The 12,855-nt window shown below is 39.0% G+C and overlaps 1 protein-coding gene across 2 annotated transcripts in view; it reads left to right on the top strand.

Annotated features, from left to right (window-relative positions):
- The window catches only part of SLC41A2 (solute carrier family 41 member 2), a 75,779-nt gene that overhangs the window by 26,669 nt on the left and 36,255 nt on the right, over positions 1-12,855 (top strand). For both annotated transcript variants that reach the window (XM_054719430.1, XM_054719431.1), the window contains exons 3-6: positions 750-857; positions 6,890-6,961; positions 8,111-8,255; positions 12,017-12,163. In XM_054719430.1, coding sequence (XP_054575405.1) covers positions 750-857; positions 6,890-6,961; positions 8,111-8,255; positions 12,017-12,163 — 472 coding nt within the window. The remainder of the gene's footprint in view (positions 1-749; positions 858-6,889; positions 6,962-8,110; positions 8,256-12,016; positions 12,164-12,855) is intronic.

Below are 12,855 nucleotides of genomic sequence, written 5' to 3'. Positions count from 1 at the left end.
ATTTAACCTCTCTGAATCTTTATTTCTTCACTAGAGGCCCGGTGCACGACATTTGTGCACTTCGGGGAGGGGGCGTCCCTCAGCCCGGCCTGCACCCTTTTGCAGTCCAGGAGCCCTTGGGGGATGTCCGACTGACGGCTTACGCCCGCTCCCCAGGACATCCTTAGTGCTGCCACAGAGGCACTAGGGGGCAGCTCCTGCATTGAGCATCTGCCCCCTGGTGGTCAGTGCGCATCATAGTGACCGGTCGTTCCACCTTTTGGTCAGTTTGCATATTACCTTTTTATTATATAGGATTATTATATAGGATTTGTGAAATTAGATAATAATATTAATGCAATTTTCCTGTGGGGTTGTTGTAATTAGTGTTGGAACCAAGATTCAAACCTGTGTTACCTGGTTCTTGAGTCTGTGCTCTTAACCATGAATTACACTAACTTTTGCCATCAAAAAGGGATAAAGTAAACTTTAAGGGTAGAATGTGTAGCAAGCTAGATGTATTTGGGGATGTAGTTACTATCAGCTACCACTCCCAACTCTAACTGGAGCTTCTAAAGTAACTCAAGGCTTCAGAGCTATGGAAAGTGGGGTTAAGCTAAATGTTCACCGATTAAATGACTCGTGTTGTCATTCAAAATGCAAATGCAACATTGGGAAAAAGGCTGAGATTTTTTAGAAATGTCTTTGTTCTAAAATGTGTGTGTGTTTTTTTTAAGTATCAGCAAATTCTATTTTTGTTTTCCTTACAGCACTGGGAGGTGTTCAAAAAAGTAACAGAAGTTTTCATTCTAGTTCCTGCACTACTTGGTCTCAAAGGGAACTTGGAAATGACATTGGCATCTAGATTATCCACTGCAGTAAGTTTTTTCCTACCTCAAAGTATGTATGTTACTTATGCTGTTTCCATCTGTTATGGAGAACCTGTATGAGGAAACATGTTTTTCCCCAGTCTATTGGATACATTTCTAGACCTCAGGGCTATGCTAAGTATTTCTGCTTGATAGGATACCCGGAGTGTCCTCTGGGTTTTCTGATCTGAAAATTACAGGCCCTCCTTATCCCGAGAAGCAGTAGTATACAGCAATATGCGTGCATTATGTTTTAAGAACTGGTGGGTCACCTCGGTAGAACCAAATCCAAGAGGCTTTTTGGCAGGAGAAGAGAGTAAAGAAGTCTTGAAAAACAAAAGTGGCAACCTTTAAGGGAGAAGAAGGTTATTAGGATAAGAGTTAAAAGGTGGCTTTAGTTTCATTGTGTTGGAAAATGAACTTTGTTCTGATAAATAGTTAAGCATACAAGCATTATGCAACTTAGGTAACTTCGCAGAAAAGTGGAAATTTTGGCTAGCTTACCTCAAAAGAAAATATGTCTAAAAGCAACATTCTCAAGCATTATCCAGCATTCATTTAGATTCAAATAATAAATTAAACATTAGTTTTGAAATAGGCCATAGTGTAGGGACTATGGTTAAAAAAGGAATATGCTGCAAATTAAATGTTGTTTAATTTGATCACGTTACCATTAAAACGGAATAAAGGTGAGTTCACTCTTTTTAAAAAAAGGTTTTTATTGATTTCAGAGGGAGGAAGGGAGAGGGAGAGATAGAAACCTCAATGATGAGAGAGGGAGAGATAAAAACATCAATGATTGATCAGCTGCCTCCTGCATGAGCCACACCAGTTGAGCTGAATTTACTATTTATTTGTTAATTTGAACTTTAGTCATTTTGGCATCTGTATTTTATATTAGATATTTTCCTCAAACGTCTGGTCATGTCTGTTTGTGTGTTCATATTTAAGAGAGAACGCCAAAGCTGATTAGAAGCTTAGTGTATCCGTCATAGCCTTCACTGCAGAGTGAGCTAGTTGAGCCTTTCTTTGGGGAGGCAGGGTGACATGGCTGCCTTCCATAGGTCAAGGATTGTGTCACTGATCATAAGATATCTGAGTCATAAACTGAAGGAATTATTCAGTTCTCTAAGCAATTAAGACACCAGAGACTTGATGCACAACCCGTGTTTTCTTAGCTTGTTGCCATGAGCCACTACTTTTTCCTTGTACTCACTGGTTAACGTTTATTTCTTGAGGCTCTTTGAGATAGAGATGTTCCAGGCAGTGCCAAAGGTCAGAGGCAGGACTGTTGTTGATATGTTAGACCAATGGTTCTCAAAGTGTGGTCTCCTGATCAGCAGTGTCAGCTACTTGTTAGAAATGGAAATTCTTGGCCTCACTCCAAAGCTGCTGTATCAGAAACTATGGGTGTTTGGTTCAGCGGTCTGTATTTTAACAGGCTTTCCAGGCGATTCTGATGCACATCCCAAATCTGAGAACCACTGTGTTGGATGAACAGCACAGAGGCCAGTAGGGCTGGGACCGAGTGAGCGAGGGGATAAGTCACAGGGGAGGAGATGACCTTACCAAGGACTTTGGTTCTTGTGTGAAATGGGAAGCCACTGTGGAAGGGTTTGAACAGAGGAATGATGTGATCTGATAGATATTTTTAACAGAATATTTTGACTGTTGTGTTGAGTCAGGACTACAGGGGGCCAAGGACTGAAGCAGGCAGACAGATGGAGATAATGCTGGCTTGGATCAGGGTGGTAACAGCGGGTGTAGCGAGACCTGTTGGAATCCAGAACTCATTTTCAGAGAGAGATGACAGAATTGGCTGATGAATTCGCTAAAAGACCAGGAGTAGCCACTTGAAATTTTTTCTGGATTTGAGAGGAGTAAAGTAAACGTATTAGTAAATGGAAAACCAGTCACTTGTGGCATCAAGCTTTGTTAACGTGGTATATTCACCTAGTTTATGGTGTTTGACTTGCTTAGAGAATGGTCTCGTTTGCTAGGCAGAGCGCTCCGATTCTTATAGAATGCTGGGGAGTCATTGTCAGCTGGAGTCCAGTTTTGATACTCTGTCCACCGTTAGAGCAGCTCCAGGTCAATGACTTCCTGAGACCTTGTTTGGAGGGTCTAGCAGGGGAGGGCAGCTACTGGAATACGCTTGACTGAAGACAAGTCCTCTCCTCTTGAGGGAAGGTTGTTCTCTTTGACTGAGCGTGTAGCTTCCAGAGGCAGCATATGGATTGATGACGGAGGAGGGGGACACCCGCTTAGCCAGCCAGATGAGCCGAATCAACCCTGGCAATCAGTGGGGTGACAGATGTCTCGGCCAGGTCACCCTCACATCTCAGATTAATGACTTCCTAATAGCAGAATCCCCAAAGTCTCACCTCCTATGGACTCTTCACTGGCAATCATCTACTTGAAAATTTTATTATCCTCAACTTTGAGACCCCACACTCTCCTCATTCACCCACCTCTTTCATTGCTGCTTCTCAGTCTACTTTTTTGGTCTCTCTTTCTTTGCTCATCCTCTTGATTTGAGATTTTCTGAAGGTTTTAGTACTCTGTTCTACGTGTTCTCTGTCAGTAATTTCATGCAATCCAGCACTGCTTACACATGGCTCAGCCCCGTGTCTCCAGTCTCTTTCCTGCCCTCCAGAGCTGACTTTTCAAGTGTCTGCACCACTCACTCCATTCAAAACCAAACTCATGACTTTCTCTTACTCCAGCCATTCCCTTTTACCGATATTTCTTATCAGTTTGCTAACATTGCCAGTCATCTCGTGCGCCCCTCTCCAGCTGGACTGCCAGTTCCTACAATGAAACCCCGCTTCCCTTTCTCTTACGCCCCACCTGCCACCACCTTAACTTGGTTGCCTGTTGTGTAATTGAGACTGCTGTAGCTGATTCCTAATTGTACTCCCTGAGGGAAGAGTAATTATTTGTTAAACTTAAAACAAGCTCTGTTTGAAAATCAGCCTTTTCAACTATGTGCAAAAAAATCTTTAAAAAATTTTCCAGTTTTCCAGAGTAGTTTTAATTTTCACTTATTAAAGGAGTAAAAGTCATTATAGCTTTAGAAGGCCAACCTATGATTATTTTAATCTTTTTGCCCAATTAAAGGGTCTTCTCTCACTTTTATGATTGTCTGCAGGAGAATCAGGATAAGTGAGCTTATAGGATTATAAGGAAGGCCTCGGGAAAGTATAAAGATAGCGATCTTAAAACATAAGATATCAGATATAGTCCGTTACCTCAATCTGTTGAAGGTTAATTGTCCTTAAAACTTGTTACTCTATAAAGCATACACCAAAAAGATTGCAGGTTTCATCCCCGATTAGGGCAAGTACAGGAGGCAACCAATTAATCTCTCTCTCTCTCTCTCTCTCTCTCTCTCTCTCTCTCTCTGTCTCTCTCTCTCTCAAAATCAATAAAAACATATTCTCAGGTGAGGCTTAAAAAAATATTTAACTTGAGTATTTTTCCTGGATTTTTATCTTTTCAACAGTAGATATTTATTATAGTAGATATTGTTATAGATACATAACAGTAGTATATAATTGGAAAATAAGCCAAGTACAGTGGTTCTACAAATTGTTGGGTGCTATTACCTGAGGTCTGAAATTTCCTGCTTCTGAATGCTAGATATAAATGAGTAAAAATGGTATCCATTGTCCTAAAGATAGTATTTTTAAAAAAGCCTGTGAAACTATTTCCCAGAGGCAAATTGCCTAACACAATTTGATAAGCACTTTTCCTCTATAGGCAAAATTCACTTCTGTTGCCTTGAATCTCTTCTCAGAGAACTCTTGATTTTCTGAAATTATTTTATAGCATTCTGCCTTTTTAATTAATTTAAAAAGATACATTTTTAAAATATATTTTTATTGATTTCAGAGAGGAAGGGAGAGGGAGAGAAAGAAACATCAATGATGAGAGAGAATCATTGATTGGCTGCCTCCTGCATGCCTCCCTACTAGGGATTGAGCCCACAACCCGGGCATGTGACCCTGGGCGGAATCGAACCTGGGACCCTTCAGTCTGCAGGCTGACGCTCTGTCCACTGAGCCAAACCAGCTAGGGCTTAAAAATACTTTTGAATCTTTGCTGTATGCCAAGCACTGCTCTGTGTGCTAGGAAATCAGCAGCAAACAAAACAGAAAATGATCCTGCCCTCATTGAACTTACATTTCAGTGGAGGGATATGAAGAAGTTGGCAGAACCTCTATCCCTAATAATGTTAAGTTAGACTTGCAGTTCAAATTGTAAAACTTATAAAATAAAGAAAAATTAAAGTTCCAAATAATGATATTAATAATTTAGATTTCCAGGCTTAGAAAATAAGTATACAAATTAAGACAGGATGAATAATTACTCCAAAACACTGAGAAATACTGATATTTGCATTTGCTGGGTACTTTGAGACTACAGACCAGAGTGAAGTTAGACAACAGGGTCTGTTTTCTAGATTGATACAGGAAAGGTTGATGTAGCACGTAACCGAATGGTCTGAAGCCAGTTTGACCATAGTTAAAGCTACCCATCCTATATAATGAAAGGCTAATATGCAGATAGACCAAACGGTGGAACAACCGAACAACCGGTCGCTATGACGTGCACTGAACACCAGGGGGCATGTGCGGAACATAGCAGGCATTGGCCACAGCGGGATGGTGGAGCAGGTGAATGGGGGCGCCAGACCAAGGCAGGGAGCTGGTCGCTGTCATCGGGGCAAGCCTCTGGTGGTTACTGAAAATTCTTTGCTCCCATGCACCATGGTCCCGCCCACTGCTTGCACCCACTACCGGTGCTGGTCCCAATCACTTGGCTCCATCAGCGGGTGCGAGCAGCAGCTGCCAGCCCTGATCGCCCCTGAGGGCTTTCCACCTCCCCCTGCTCCTGAGGGGTGATCAGGGGCAGCAGCTGCTGCTCGCACCCACTGCTGGCGCCAGCCCCAATAGCTCTGCACCATCAGTGGGTGCGAGCAGGGCGGGTGCCATCAGCACTTGGGAGCGGTGGCAGGAGCGAGGCTGCCGGCAGACAGGGGACTAGGGGGCCACGGCAGAGGGGCCAGGTGGGGGCGTGGAGGAGGGCCGAGACCCGCCCTGTGCCCACTGCAGCCTCGCGGCCCACAGTTCCTTTCAAGGTGCACGAATTCGTGCACTGGTCCCCTAGTAAGTATATAATACCCTTAAATATTTTCCACTTTACCCTTTCACCTATCTTCTATGACCAAGCAGATGATGAACAATTGAAACCTGGCTCCGTATAGTACTTTTAATAATGATTGCTCATTGTTTTCCAAAACACTGCATTAAAAAAACTTGTCAGATTTGGATATACATTTTATGAATCCTAAGTGGTTGATTAGTATGATTTGGTTTATAACATAATAAAATAAGTGAATAATGGAGTGCATTCTTCCATTTAGCAGAAAGAAGTATAAACTTTAATAGTGAGATACATGATCAAAATTTTGGAGTGCATTCTTCCATTTAGCAGAAAGAAGTATAAACTTTAATAGTGAGATACATGATCAAAATTCATATTGAACTGAATGAATTTTTTTATTATTAACAGTGTTAGTCATGACTCAAATATAAATTATGTCATATGAATGAGTTGTTTATATCTGGGTTTTTTGGTCAATAATTCTTCAGATTACATTAGTTTCATGATGTGAAATGATATGCTAGAGACTGAAAATTATGTATTTATATTGGGCGTACATACATAAAATTTGGCATGTTGGGATGCTCTTGATGGTGTTAGTTGTAAAATAACACCACTGGGAAGGTGGGTAGTATTAGCTAGTCCATGTGTGAGCTAGTAATTAAACTAAAAAATTTTTCTGAAACATCTTAGGCAAGCTGAATATGAGATGTAAGACTGGTAGTGAACTCAGAATTATATTTAAAGTCCAATGTGAGCTCATCAGATTTACTAAAGAATTATCTTTGGTTTTAAGACTTCATATGCTGTTTAAATAGAATAGAGAGCATATAGCTTATTCAGTTAATACCTGAAAATATCCACCTTAACAGGTAAATATTGGGAAGATGGATTCACCCATTGAGAAGTGGAACCTAATAATTGGCAACTTGGCTTTAAAACAGGTAAGTGATGCACATATTTATTTATAGATCTTGGGTTTACAGATCTTGGTTATTACCTGTAAGAATGAAATAAATTTTAGTTACGTCTACCGTTTAATTGCTTCAGGGGACCCCAAGTGATAATTTAGTACTGTGAAAAAGGGATAGAATAAATGAGTATCAATGATTTTGAAAGTTTTCTTTCTCTAGAAATTGTGTACTTCTAAATATGAAAAATATATAATATAAATATACAAAATATTTTCTGTCGTAAGTGTATAAGAGAGCCAGAGTTTGAGTTAATATTTGTACAAATATAGGATGTCCCCCCCCAAATGTACACATTTTAAAAAACGATATTTTTATTGATTTCAGAGAGGAAGGGAGAGGGAGGGGATATTGAAACAACAATGATGAGAGAGAATCATCGATCGGCTGCCTCCTGCATGCCCCCTACTGGGGATTGAGCCCACAACCCAGGCATGTGCCCTGACCGGGAATCATACTGTGACCTCCTGGTTCATAGATTGACACTCAACCACTGAGCCACACCGACCGGGCAGGAACTAAAGTTGTATATCATTAATCATGATTGTGATTACATGTAAGGTTATTGTTTAATGTCCACCAACCAAAGCTCTTTAAGAGTAGGAATAAACCTGTTTTGACCACTGTTGTAGCCCAATACCAAGCATAGTGCCTGGTACATGATAGACGCTAAATTAATAGTTGTTGAATAAATGAATTTGAATAATTTGCCACAAGATTAAGTAAGTGGGGTAGCCAGTGGTCAAACTCTTATCTTTGGATTGTAAAATCCAGTCTCTTGCCAACACTGCCTCTGGCATCAGACTTCCCTTCTGTGGGCTGTGTACTTTTCAGCCCTAAAGTCGGTATTTTCTTAGATGATCTGTGGATTCCATCATGAAAGTCACTTGAGATGCTTGTTAAAAACAGATCCCTGGACCCTATCCCATACCTGGGCAGCTTGAGAACCCACCGCCTTAGAGAATACTAAAACTAAAATATAGTAGCTTCTCTAAAAGGCAGCTTAATTACTAGTAGCAATACTTTCCTCTGACTCCTCCTATGCACATTTATGTAATCAGGCTTACAGGTGTGTTTGCGAAATGAATAATTCCATTGAATTTTATGAAAAAAATTTTTTAGGTTCAAGCAACAGTGGTCGGTTTTCTAGCAGCCGTGGCGGCGGTTATATTGGGCTGGATTCCAGAGGGGAAATACTACCTTGATCACTCCATACTGTTGTGCTCTAGCAGTGTAGCAACTGCCTTCATCGCCTCTCTTCTGCAGGGTAAGAACATTCACAAGCGCCTACTTGTAGTCTTTTACTTTCATTTCCCAATATCATGCCTACTTTTTATTTAAATGGTATGTGTTCATAATAAAAAAAAAAATCAAAGAGTTGTCTACAAACTTTAAAAGTATCTTATTTTAGATGTATTTATATTTATTATCTGTAAACCTGAGTGCAGAACAGGCTTTTGGAGTTGTCTCCTGGCCTCAGGTACCCTGGTACAGTTCCCAAACAAGATCAGAATAGCTGAGTTACTCATTTGTTTCTGTTAAGTTAATTGAGAAACTCCTTTCTGGAAAATCATGCTGAGGATTTTACTGGCTTGTCCGTTGAGTAACAAGGATTCCAAGAATCCTGAGTTCCAAAAGCAGTCTCTCTGTTGAAATTTTTTCAAGTTTCAGATTTCAAAGAAAACTCTGCACTGTCTCTGTGGCAATACAAATATAACCGTAAGCTTAACAAAACAGATTGTTGGCTATTGAATCTGAGAGAGCCAGAAGTTGTAAAAGCTAACTACATTAGAAATTTTCAGTTGGGATATCATTTTTAAAATATTTATTAATTAATATGAACTTCACACCGGATAACTAAATTATTTATGGACTCATAAGCATAAAGACTTGGTTCTTTTTATTTTATAATCATCATCTTTTCACCCTTATATCACCAGCAAAGTTCAAAAGAAGATTCTCTTGCTAGGTGATCATATAATGAAGCTAACTTTTTGGCTAGCTTCTTTCCCAGAACTTAGAGAATTTAATTATAATTAAGACTTGACTTCTTGCCCAGACGGTGTGACTCAGTTCGTTGAGCATCGTGTCCCATACACCAGGAGGTCACTGATTTGATTCCTGGTCAGCGCACGTGCCTGGGTTGTGGGCTCGATGCCTAGTAGGGGGCGTGCAAGAGGCAGTTGTTCAATGTTTCTCTCATTGATGTTTCTCTCTCTCTTTCCCTCTCTCCACCCTCCTCTCTCTGAAATCAATAAAAATATATTTTAAAAAAGACTTCTAAAATATTTTCAAACATTTTGTTTTAGTACTTAATTGTATCAGGAGTAGTTTCTGGTCTATACAGTCATGCACTGCTTAATGGTATTTCAGTCAGTAATGGGCCACATATACAGCGGTGGTCCCATAAGATTATCATAGAGCTGAAAAATTCCTATTGCCAGGTGATGTCATGGTCATTGTAATGTTTTAGCACAACGCATGTCTGTGGTGATGCTGAAGTAAACAAACCTACTGTGCTGCCAATCATGTGCAAGTATAGCACAGCCTGGCTGGTGTGGCTCAGTGGTTGAGTGTCAACCTATGAACCAGGATGTCATGGTTTGATTCCCAGTCAGGGCACATGCCCAGGTTGCAGGTCAATCCCCAGTAGGGGGCATAAAGGAGGCAGCTGATCAATGATTCTCTCTCATCGTTGTTGTTTCTATCTCTCTCTCCCTCTCCCTCCTCTCTGAAATCAATAAAAATATAATTAAAAAAGTAAAAGTATAGCACATACAATTATGTCCAGTACATAATACTTGATAATGATAATAGGTGATTATGTTATTGGTATATGTATTTACTGTATTATTTATCATTATTTTAGAGTCTACTCTTTCTACTTATAAAAAATTACTGTAAAACAGTATGATATGTTTCTTGGGCAGCAATCTCATACATCTAATGTTTACCATGTTTAAACTGCATCCTTTTCTCTTGTGATTAATTTAATCTCATGTTGTGTTGAACAGTAACATGATATAGAGGCTTGTAGCCTAGGAGCAATAGGCTATACCATATAGCCTCGGTGTGCAGTAGGCTATACCATCTAGGTTTGTGCACGTACATTCTGTATGATGTTCGCACAGTGACGAAATTGCCTAACATTGCATTTCCCAGAATGTATCCCTGTCGTTAAGCGGTGTATGACTGTGTATAGAAATACTAGAATTGAGTAGCATCAACACTGACCAAAGGAGAGTGAAGTTAAGCTATTAGAAAATTTATTTCTGGTTAAAGAAATGTTAAAGCATTAGCATTCTATTTAGGCTCATTTGCTTCTGTTTTCTTTCTAATTTTGTTTCATATAGAGAGAATTATTTGAAAAATTCAGTCTAGCACATGTATGTATTGCCTAGAATTTTCAAAGCCATACAAATTCCAATTTTAAAAATACATGTTCAATGCTTCTTACTTTGAACAATATATGTTCCAATTTTTTGATAACTTGACCTTTATAACCCAATTAATATATGCAGAACAGATACTACTAACCACGGTTTGTAGGTGAGAAAACTGACTCAAGTAAGTTGACTTGTCTAATTTCATCAGCCTGTTCACAGAAAAAGCAGAATTAAAACCTGTTTGATGACTCCCAGCACTTTCCGTTGGTCCAAATGGCAAAATACTTTTTTTTCAGCTGAAATTATATAGATGGCACTCTGTTATAAACTTTCCATATAGATCTTTAAATGTGCTGATTTTGAAAAAAGAATTCTGCATGATCACATCTTGATTGATTATTGCATAATACATTTAAAATTTTTTTTCTGCTGTTGCTTTTTTTGTTCTTCATTGGTATTATGGAAAAGGTAGTAAGTCCATAGATTGAAAAAGCCTCCAAAATATAAGATATGAGACATTATTTTGAAGCAAGACAGCAATTCTACTTTTTAAAAATTTTTCTTTATTGATTAAGGTATTATGTATGTGTCCTTATCCCCCCATTGCCCGCCCACCCCCGCCCCCGCCAAGAAATTCTACTTTTAAGAATTTTGGCTTTATGGAATAGTAGAGAAAACAGTGGACTAGAGTTACTTACAACCTCTGTGACCTTAGGCAAGAATGTAAACCCTACTCTTAGTTGTATTGCCTATAACATGTGTTTGCTAGAAGAAAATCATTTAGAGTCATTTCCAATCTTAAAATGCCATGAGATCCTGTTGTTTTTTTATAGCCATATCAAGGCTTCCATATTGATTTTTATTAGCACGTTAAGTAAACTAATCTTAAATTGTCTCCACTGCATCCTTTGAATGAGTGTGTTGGCATGAGAAAATCTATACAATTAGGTGTGGATATAAACATTATCATTTTTCTCCCATTTCTATGATTCAGGAAGATAAGGACTTAAAAGTGTAAGTACACAGCCACGTTTTCAGCTTCTGTTCTCTAGCTATAGGCTCCTAGACACAAACGTTGGATTGCGAGAGTATTCTACACAAAGACAGCTTCGTGCCTCATGTTCAGAATTCAATTACTTCCTTCCTCTTAACATTTCAGTACCTTGAAATAATAAAAGGAAGCAAGTATTCCTGGCTACCACTATGTAAACAAATCTGTTTTTATTGGTTTTCTTCCCCAGTTGCTATGCATATAAATATGACTTAGCTTTCTTTGATATTTTCATGCATTATTTGAGGGTTAAAATAAAATGTGTGCGTTTGATACACACAAATACATTGCATCTAAGACATACAAGTTACTACATTTGAAACTTTAGCTTTAACTTTATTTGACAGGAGGTTTTCAGGTGTCTAAACGCAACACTGACCTTCTCAAATCTTCCATGTTTCCCCACTTGGAATTCCTTGAAAGGCATTTTGCCAGAGCACTAGTGTCAAATGTTTTGTTTGTGTTAGTCACTTGTTTAAGCAGTCTAACTGAAATTCATAGGCTGTTTGTCTAGCCTGTGTATTTCGTATGTAGGGCAATTGATTGTTTTCAAAATCATAGCAGAAAAGTAATGAATGTTCTTTCTTCTAGGAATAATCATGGTTGGGGTTATCGTTGGTTCAAAGAAGACTGGTATAAATCCTGATAATGTTGCCACACCCATCGCTGCTAGTTTTGGTGACCTTATAACGCTTGCCATATTGGCTTGGATAAGCCAGGGTTTGTACTCCTGTCTTGGTAAGTTGAAACTAAATATAATGTGTTAATCAGAATCTCTTTAAATAAATATTGTTATAGCAATGCCATGAATCTGTGATGGCCTTCATCCATGTTAGAAGTGTGGTTGAGACTGATTAGGACAATAACTGCTATTTGTTGTACAAATACTATGTGTTGTGGGTCTCATATACTTTTTCTTACATACTTGTTTTCTTATAGAATAGTTTAAAACTCTATATTATCATCTCTAATTTCAGATGAGAAAACTGAGGCTCTCATACAGGTTATGTATGTTACCCACTACTGGTAGGAAGATTGAACACAGGTCTGTCATGTTCTATGACCTCTGCCCTTTCCTCTAAATGGGTAGCCAGCGAGGAGTCAACGTACAGTGTTCTTATACGTGCATTGTACTACTGCCCCAGAACATAAGCTTATGGTGGTGCTTGAAACCGAGTGATTTTCCCCCCAATCAGAAACCAGCTTGGCAATTAACTAAAAGAAAAAAATCACCATGAAAATTAACCTGAATACTGTGTGAAGTTGGAGTCATCTTATATATGTGATTTCTGATAACAGTGATAGAGTATTTATAGAATCTAAGGACTTGTTTACTGCGATCTATACTCTGGGACTACTACCAATATGAATGAATATGATTGTGAGAATCGATTTAGTGCTGAAAATTGGTTGTGGTTCATTTTTTTTTT

This window comes from Eptesicus fuscus, chromosome 7 (assembly GCF_027574615.1).
Source record: "Eptesicus fuscus isolate TK198812 chromosome 7, DD_ASM_mEF_20220401, whole genome shotgun sequence".
NCBI classification, from domain to species: domain Eukaryota; kingdom Metazoa; phylum Chordata; class Mammalia; order Chiroptera; family Vespertilionidae; genus Eptesicus; species Eptesicus fuscus.
This window is presented reverse-complemented; position numbering and strand designations above follow the sequence as displayed.